The following is a 10,166-nucleotide window of genomic DNA, read 5'->3' on the forward strand; positions in this document are numbered from 1 at the left end:
AACCACTATAGATTTTCTCCACAAGCTGCAAACTCAGGCAAATCTTTCAACTGCTTTTCCCTCAAAATCCAAACGGAGACAGAGGACCACCTGGATTCATGTAATGAACAGAAGTTAGTATTCTCTGTGCTTGCAATGTTGCCCTTACTGACTATTGATGCCTATTGGCTCTGAATTCAGAGAGACACAGTCTTCACTGAAGCAAAACTGAAACTTTGTCAGTTCCCAATCTAAACTGTCTGGATATATCAATAAATAGGTACTGGGGAATCAAATAAAGCTAACTTCTAACCAAGATGCCATTCTGAGTCACTATGTCAGTGACAGTATGAATGTTTTGGAATAGTTCAGTCAGAAATGCAAACCAATTACTTTACCTTCAATATAACTCATTGATTTCACCACCCATGTAGAGAATTTATATCTCTACTATAAGTTTCAGGAATTTACTACCCTCTTTCCCAGAGGTGCTAGATATTAGCTCCACAAAATAAGCTAAAAATAAGTCCCTGGCCTGTAGTAAGCGGTCCAGAAATGGATGATCTATTGTTCAAGTGTTTATGCTTTTAATGCTTATGATTGGCTTTTAATTGTAATTAACTTCAGATTGATGAATTGTATTTACGTCAGGCTCTAGTTTATAAGGTACTTCCTTATTTTTATCACAATGCACAAATCCCTTGGTAGAAGAAACTGACTACGCATGAAATAAATGTTGTGAAAAAGAATTTAGTAGTTAAATTCTGGAAATCTAAAAGAACTGACGTGATGCAGTAAATATTTCAACATCCGGAAGAAATTGTCTCAACTGTGACCCTTCATCAGAAATACTGAATTGCGTTCATGCCTAATGCATTAACCTTATCTTTCTTGCATGTTTATTTTTGTATGCCTGTGCAGCATTTACTTAAAGAAACAGTAAAAGGGTAGAGGCAATCTATTTTTGGCTATTTTTTAATATAATCTGGTTACTCCAGTTTTTTGGGCCATGAATTTGGGTTCACATGCCACTTGTCGAATGTTTGTGGATGAATGTAATTTTTGTATATAATTAGCATTACTTTTCAAGTAAAGATTTTACTTTCATTATGATTTACCACATTATTTCAAAATTCTCCTAATCTGTCTTCAGTTAGCAACTGAAGTTTCTCCCATATGGGAACACAACCTTTTCCTTTCCACCCTGTCAAGACCCCTTGAGATCTCCTTTTTCAATTAAGTAATCTCTTGTCTTTCTAAACTCCAACAGATACAAGCATAACCTGTCTAGGTTTTCCTCAAGACCTAACCATTCATGTATTTCTAGTAAACTGCTCTGAACTGCTTCCTTTCTTCCTTGAATAAGGGGACTAATACTGTACGCAGTACTCCAGATGTGGCCTCATCAATGCTAAATGTTACAGAGGTATAACCTCTCCATTTTTGTATTCATTTGCCCACACAATAAATAATAACATTCCGTTAGCTTTCCTCATTACTGCTGTACATACGTACTAACTTTTTGTGATTGATGCACTAGGACACCCAGTTTTCTCTGTATTTTGGAGATCCGCACACTGTCAACATTTAGATAATGTGCTTTTTATCCTTCCTGCCAAAATGAACAATTGTATATTTTCCCATGTTATGCTCCATTTGACAGATTTTTGACTACTCACTTAACCTATCTGTTTACCTTTTTTAGCCTCCTTATGACCTCTTCTAACTTAGTTTCCTACATGCCTTTGTCTCATCAATAAATTCAAATGTACATTCAATAACTTTGTTCAAGTTATTTATATATATTGATTTATTTAATATTGTCACTAGTACCTAGGTACAGTGAAGTGTCTAGTGTTGCCAAACTCCGCCATCTAGGATTACAGAATAAATTACTGAATGAATTGTAAAATGCTGAATAAATTGATATTACTGAAAGAGCTTCAACAGTTCATCTTTCTGTCTCTGGAAAGATGAACTGTCTGATCCTAAAGTTGCTGCTGTCCCATATCGTCCCCGGGATCTTGGCAATGTGCTCCTCTGCTGCCACTGGCACTGCTGCTCCCGTGTCCACCGCTCCCAAGCTGGAGACAGTCACGCTGTATGCATCCTGCCTCTCTTTTGATGCTGCTGCCTGAGATGGAGCGGAGATGGAGTTACGCGGGACCCTGGTCTTCCGCAGGAGCAGGCCCCAGGGCCTGCAAAACCAAAACCAAAAAAAAATTACAAGATGGAAAGACAACGATGAAGCTATGTGGATGCAGCCGAACCCGATGAGCAGCTGAGCCCCATGCTCAGGAGGTGAGCCCCACCACCACCATTTTGAGATTTGAGATAAATTATAAATATTTGCTGTCAGAGCACTGATCCCTGTAGCATACCACCTAATTAATCTTTCCAACCTGAAAATGACCAACTTATAGAACTGTCTGTTTCCTGTTAGCTAGTCAGTCTTCTAATTATGCAAATATGCTATGTCCTGTACCATGAGTTTTTATATTCTACAGTAACCTTTGGTGTAGCACCATATCAAATGCCTTATGGAAAGATGAGTAATATACAACCACTGGTTTCTCCTTTATCCACAGCATATATTCCTTCCTCTAGAACTCCAACATGATTTTCCTTCTCAAAATCATGTTGACTTTGCCTGATTACCTTGAATTTCTCTAAGTATATCTAATGTCTTTACTGGTAACTTTTTCCCTATGACAGATGTTGAGCTGTAGTTAGTGAGTAGAGGATATAAAGGAACATGAATGAGCTTCTAGAAATAACTGCAGGGATGGGATAGAATAGGTAATATCTTTAGAATGGGATAGTAATTCTAGAAAGAAAAATGTAAAACTTTTAAAGGAGAAATCACAATGCCCATTAACCAATTAAACTAACCCGTAGGATTTCACATTCTTCAACAAAACCACATTATATCTTCTCAAGAAAAATTGAACAAAGTAAGATCGTCAACTTGACACCTCAAAACTATGTAGGGTTTGAACTTGGTTTTACTTCTTTTCCACCAGCACCCCTAACTGCACCCCTTATTTTACAGAATCTTGGTTCACTCAGTTTTGCTGGGACTTACCTAGAAGGTTTGCCACAGCTCCCTGAAACTTTTATCTCCGGTAGTTTCCTTTCTGTTTCCTTTTGAATATAAGAATTACATTCACTTTTTTTCTGCTCTAATGGAACTTTCCCTGAATCTAGAGAATTTTTGAAAATTGAAGCCAACTCCAACTCACTATCCACTGTTTAAGACCCAAGGATGAAATACATCAGCACCCAGGGATGTGTCAGTTCAGCATCAATTTGCTGAGTACTTCTTCCCTGCTGATTGTAATTTTCTTAAATTCCATTTCCTGATTTACAGCTATGTTTGGGTTATTACTTCTACCCACTAAAGGGAAGAACAATGCAAAATAGCTGTTCAATTTATCATCCCTGTCCTTATTTTCCACTATTAGTTCCACATTTCTATAGGAACAATGCTCATTTTGTTAACGTTTCTTTATTAAATATCAATATAAACTCTAATCATCTGATTTTATATTTCTGCATTTTTATTTTTGGCTAGCTTTTTCCTGTTTAAGATGGTTTCTTTGATTCCTTATTAAATTCAACTGCTCTTACCTACAAAGATAGCATTTCCTTGCTTAAGTCAGGATTAAATTTTAAATTTAAACAGTAAATTATAGGCAAGTGTGAAATAGAAAGAAAATTAGATCTTTAGGAAAAAGTTAAGCTTGCTGAACTCCCAGCATCGCACAAAGTCACCCTCAGCATTGAAAGCTGTATCTCTATAGGCACACCAAGTGCTTGTGCAGAAGTCGAGGAAGAAGTGCAAATTGTCAGATAGATGCTGCTGTATCTGTTTGGATTTCTGAAGTATTGAGTTTCTTCATTGAGCAGAAATTGTTTGGAAAGGAAAGATTAATTCCACAAGTTGGGCTTTTAATGCATGTAGATATACTTCTCAGCACTGCTGAGGTCAGGCCATCTTTTGTGGTTGGAGAGCTTAATTGCTAATGTTCACTGCAATGTCAAGAATGTTGAGATTTAGTTCACCTATCCGTCATTCTTCTTGCCTCGCGTGGGACTAGAAAATCCCATCCTCTATCTGACTTTCTCTATAGATGTGACTTACTGCTTTTGTTTTAGAATTTCGGCATCTATTTTATTTAGAAACAGAAATTAGGGGCAGGAGTAGATCATTCATATATTCAAGCCTACTCTGCCATTCGGTATGATTGTGGCTAATCATCCAATTCAGTACTCAGTGTTCCTGCTTTCCCTCCACGCCTTGTCACCGCTTTAATCCTAAGAACTATATCTGCCATCTTCCTGAACGGATTCAGTATTTTGCCTCAACTGCAAATAATTCCACAGGCTCACCACTCTGAGTGAAAGCATTTCTTCTCATCTCAGTCCTAAATGGCCTACCCCACATCTGGTTCTGGATTCTCCTGTCATTGGGATCATCCTTCCTGCACTTACCCTGTCCAGCTTTGTTAGAATTTTTTAAATTTCAATGAGTCCCCCCACCCCATTCTTCTTAACTCCAATAAGTACAGTCCTAAATGATCCAATCTGTCTTCATATGTTAGCCCTGCCATGCCAGGAATCTGTCGGGTAAACATTTTTGTACACCTTCCATTAGCCAGAACATCCATCCTCCGGCAAGGAGAACAAAACTGCACACAATACTCGAGGTGTGATCTTACCAAGTTAATGTGCAATTGCAGCAAGACAGTGCTGCTCGTGTACTCGAATTCTGTCACTATGAAGGCCAACATAACATTTGCGTTCTTCACCAGCTGACTGCTTACTTTCAGTAACTGGCATACAAGGATGACCAGAACTTGATGCACCACCTCATGTTCAAATCCATCACCATTCATAATAATCTCTCATCCTGTTGTTGCTACCAAAGTGGATAACCTCTCACTTATCCACATTATAATTCATGTGTCATGCATCTGCCTATCCACTCAACATGTCCAAACCATTTTAAGTAAAATAAAAAAGCTATTTTTTAAGATGCATATTTTAATAACATGTTACAAAATAAATATTAGGTAAATATATGTTTTTTAATATCACTTGATTCTTTCCTGATACTCAGACCTATGTTGTAGTCATTGGCATGGAATACAAGTCACAAGCCAGTTTTGTTGTTTTTGCCATTGTTAATACTTTTCAGTTAGCTTCAGTTTTTTTTTAATTTCATTTCCATTTTCTCTGCTGTTGTTTGAACACCTATAATAGCAAAGTAAGATGTTTGCTGAAAAAAATTTGTTCTTGTCAAACACAATTTGTGTAGTGGTTGGAACAAGGTCAGCTCAGTGGACGTTATAGAATATGAGTTTCCTGATTGGACCAGGTTAACAGCCCCAGTCGGGGAGTCCTGGCTGACAGATATAAAAGGGAGATTCTCCCCACCCCCAACTCTATTTTGATTTGATCCCGACACACTCCTTGACCTTTTTCATGTAAGCATTGCTTGTTCTGAGCTTTGCTTGTTAATGGTTCACTGGTCACATGAGCATTTTTCCTGGCAGTGAAAATGCGGAATGAGATTGTCTTGCACATTGTGTTTTTACTGACTCTTGTACTTACGCGCACACACAACGTAGGTGCTGTGGGGAGAAATAAGCACTATCGCTATAAGGCAGTAGTGTAGGGATATTTAAAAAATGAAAGAGGGGAAAAAATAAAAGGGAGTATCAAGGGTTCTGCTCACTCTCTGAGCTAGCTGGGCCAGTGCCATGGACTATGCATGTGTAAATAAAGGGTGACTTGGTGATGGGCTACTAGCCTTTGTGGAGACATTTCCACCAAATAGAAACTGGCCTAGATTTGAACAGTATATATAAAACTTGATTTTGTGGAATAGTTAGACAAAGAGACAAGGATGATGTATATGTTTCTGTCCAAGTTTCCTTCTCTGTCTCCTGACATGTCTTCTTGCAACGTATGGTTGCATGGCTTCGACTAGCATGCCTACACTTTGGCTAAGTGGTGTTTTTTTTTATTGTGAGATTGTTAACAGTGATCAAAGGCCACTTAAACACAAAGGGCAAAACAAATGGGATTAGTTTGATTCGTAACCATGATCTACACTTTCACATTTTCTAGCAACAATTACTTGACTACAATCAAGAATGGGAACCATAGCTCATCTTTCACTTCCTTGTCCAGGGATACAGACACCATCAATTAGGTTAGTATATACTTAGAATGGAAACTTCTGCTGCTCACAGTCTGCTACTATATACTTAAGAGTTCAGAATGCTGAGCTTTTACTTCAATTGTTTCTGTTCTCCAATCCGTAAGCAAGTTGATTCACCTCAGAATTCACTTTACTGTAGCCTTGTAGTAGGGGAAATTTTAAGTTCTCGGAAATTATCAGTTAAACTGCATGGAATTATCAGCCCTTCCGAGATAATTAGTGATTTCAATTCTGAAGAAGGATCACTGGACCCAAAACATTAACTCTGTTTTCTCTGCACAGATGCTGCCAGCCCTGCTGATTTTTTTTTTCCAGCAATTTTGGTTTTGTTTCTGATTTCCAGCATCCGCAGTTCTTTTTTCTTTTGTTTAGTGATTGTGATTCTCTGGCAAGATCCTGTTTAATCAAATCTAAAGAGGCAGAATGGAAGAAGAAGCCCACATTGTCTTAAAATGTAATTTTCCTGTTTCTGGTAATTTGGCAGTCAAGTTATCAATAGGCCAAATGTTGAAGTTAATGTTTTATCTACAATAAACAAAACATGAGAAATTAAACATTTAATCTGCAAATATTATTTTGTGATAATGTGAGCAATCAATTCTGAGAGATTGTGAGTAGTTTGTTGCTTGTGCAGTTCGTATTTAAAAAGTACATTTTTAAAAAAAATCACTGAAACTTTATATTACCTAAGAAATATAATAAACTATCCTACCTTAAATTTATTTTTGAAGACATTCTATTCTACACCGTAAGAATGTAGTATGTTCTAAAAAGGTAACCAGTTGCAAGGTGATTTCCAGTGCTCGGAATTGATTCCATTTTCAAGCTGGTAATTTTCTTCAGGATTTGAATTTTTGGACACGACCTTATCTACTACTAGAACTATTGTAAGCACAAATACCCACTTGGTTGCTCATTCAAATTTAATAGACTGGTATTTATTTTAAACTGTAAGGTATCTGTAAATTGGTTTACACAACATTCAGACAATAAGGACATGTTAAATACATTTTAAACCAGTCATTTTATATAAAGAACCTTTAACTGACGTTACTTGTAACTGAAATCAAATGACCAACACACTTTTTAAACACTGTCTTACTGAAACAGTACCAACACTTGTCTCAAACATGCAATACATTGTCTATCACAATACAAGCTCTGATTATAAAGGCATTTCTTCTTGCATACTGTCATGTAAATTAAATCTTAAAATTCCTGATTTTATTTTGAATAATTTGTGAAGTAGGAGAAATAGCACATGCAGTACTATATATTAATATCCAGGCCTATACTTCTACAAAATATTGCACTAGCACGTTTGTTAGTATTGATGACAAGAATCAGTTCATTGCCTTTGAATATCAAGGCACACAGTAGCTGTTGGATCACTTTGCTACAGCCAAATAATCTTTGCAGATGCCTTTAAGAATATCAGGCACGAGCTTGTAGACCATTGGGAAATCTCGCACAAAGAAAGTATGTGCATCTTTGGGTTCTGAAGCCATTGCTTTGAGTTCCTGCTCCATTGCCCATGAAATTCCAACTGAAAATATGACTGTACCTGAAACAAAATGTAGAAAATCTTGAACTCCTATGACAAAAGTTTCAGTGTTGAAAACCAACCCAATAATACATTTGGTCATTGTGCATAAACTTCTTATGCTATGGTTCTAATGTCCAAGTCAGTGCCAGTTTAATTCCTCAATTTTCAGATTCTAATTTGAAAGGTAAAGAAAATATCTTTTATCGCAGACAATTCTGCTAACTGAATAGATCCTTTTAAGCAAATTCTAAAGACCACTGACAATAATTCTAGTCCAGAGTTGTTAAAGACAGTTTTCTTCCATCATGCTTTTTTCAATACAAACACCTCATCTCTAGGAAAACTTGCACTTTTTGTTCAACACTATATACTTTAAATGTCATTTGGACTCAATATTCTATTTGTATTAGTTAACTATAGCTATGCTTATATTTTGGCCAAATGTATCATTATTAAAAATCTCTCCTTTTTTTAGAATATGCTGTAGATTTTGAAAAGAAAATAAATTTGTAGAGGTACACCAGATCAGTGATTTTATCACTAATTGTTCAGCCTAAATATTTTACAACATAGGGTTAGCAAAATAGTTTTGCTATGTATGGCTATGGTCACGCTTATGTAAATTTAAAATATTTATCCTTGCTATTACAGGTATACCAGGAAGCATTCATGTAATAAGGAGAGAAACTTGGAGTTGTTGGTCGGTTTGCTGAGCTGACTGGTTTTAATGCAAACATGTCGTTTCCCTTCTCGGTGACATCGTCACTGCTGTGTACCTTCTGTCGAAGCACTGCTGTTCTGTCCCGCTCTGAATTTATATGGTCCGCCTGTCATGGCGGGCAGTGTTTCTGGTTTTGTACCATAGTGGTATGTAGATGTGGTCTATTTCAACATGTTTGCATCGATGGTTGAAAGCCAGCCCTCTAGGAATTCTTGTGCTTGTCTTTGCCTCGCTTGTCATAGTACTGTAACTTTGTCCCAGTTAAGTTGATGTCCTTCTATGTCAGAGTATATTGAAACGAGGGAGAGTTGGTTGTGCCGTTTTGCTGTGAGTTTGTGTTCATGTATCCTGGTGGCGAGTTTCCTGCCTGTCTGTCCTGTGTAGTGTTTCTCGCTGTTGCTGCATAGTATTTTATATGTAACATTTGTCCTGTTCATTGTGGCTACAGGGTCTTTTGTCTCTGAGAGTAACTGGCGAAGTTTAGCTGTTGGTTTGTGTGCTATCCTTATTCCAAGAGGTCTTTGGACTCTTGTCAGCTCTGATGTGTTTCTAACGTAGGGCAGGGTGGCCAGTGTGTTCGGGCGTACAGTGTCTTATTGGTGTTGTTTGTTTGCCAGGCATCGATGGACGAAGCTTTTAGGTTTAACCATCGTTTGCAAAAAGACTCTGTATAGGTGTTCCTCTTCGTTTTTGCGTAATTCCTGTTGCTACTCACTGCAACACCCCAGAGCTGTGTAAAAACAAAGAGGAACACCTATACAGAGTCTTTGCAAACAATGGCTATCCTAACAGCTTCGTCTGCCGATGTCTGGTGAAAAAACAACACCAAGAAGACACTGTACGCCCCAAAACACTGGCCACCCTGCCCTGCCACATCAGACATGACTACAAGACTCCTATGACCTCTTGGAAAAAGGATAGCACACAAGCCAACAGCCACACTTCGCCAGTTACTGTCAAAGATGAAAGACCCCCTAGCTACAATGAGCAGGACAAATGCGATATATAAAATACTATGCAGCAATTGCGAGAAACACTACACAGGACAGATGGGCAGGAAACTCGCCACCAGGATACATGAACACCAACTCGCAGCAAAACAGCATGACCATGTCTCCCTCGTTTCAATACACTCCAACATAAAAGGACATCAATTTGACTGGGACAAAGTTACAGTATTAGGACAAGCGAGACAAAGACCAGCACAAGAATTCCTAGAGGCCTGGTTTTCAACCACCAATGCAGACATGTTGAAATAGACCCCATCTACATACCTCTACAGTACAAAACCAGAAGCAAGACTGCACACCATGACAGACCAGACCGTATAAATTCAGAGCGGGACAGAACAAAAGCGCTTCAACGGAGGCTGCACAGCAGTGACGATGTCACCTAGAAGGGAGACAAAATGTTTGCATGAAAACCAGTCAGCTCAGCGAATCAGCTAACAACTCCAACCACAATCCAAGATACAGATCTTCATTAAAACATTAAGGAGAGAAACTTGCAGACAATTAAACCTATTGTTTCAGAGATAGTAGGAACTGCAGATGCTGGAGAATCTGAGATAACAAGGTGTAGAGCTGTATGAACACAGCAGGCCAAGCAGCATCAGAAATCTGAAGAAGGGTCTAGGCCCAAACCGTCAGCCTTCCTGCTCCTCTGATGCTGCTTGGCCTGCTGTGTTCATA

At 38.1% G+C, this 10,166-nt stretch overlaps 1 protein-coding gene across 2 annotated transcripts in view; it reads right to left on the reverse strand.

Annotated features, from left to right (window-relative positions):
- Positions 1–7,236: 7,236 nt before the first annotated feature.
- The window catches only part of coch (coagulation factor C homolog, cochlin (Limulus polyphemus)), a 64,822-nt gene continuing 61,892 nt past the window's right edge, over positions 7,237–10,166 (reverse strand). For both annotated transcript variants that reach the window (XM_048599893.1, XM_048599892.1), the window contains one exon: positions 7,237–7,772. In XM_048599893.1, the coding sequence (XP_048455850.1) occupies positions 7,597–7,772 (176 nt within the window). In that variant the 3' untranslated portion in view covers positions 7,237–7,596. The remainder of the gene's footprint in view (positions 7,773–10,166) is intronic.

Source organism: Rhincodon typus, chromosome 8, assembly GCF_021869965.1.
Source record: "Rhincodon typus isolate 14 chromosome 8, sRhiTyp1.1, whole genome shotgun sequence".
Lineage (NCBI taxonomy): Eukaryota > Metazoa > Chordata > Chondrichthyes > Orectolobiformes > Rhincodontidae > Rhincodon > Rhincodon typus.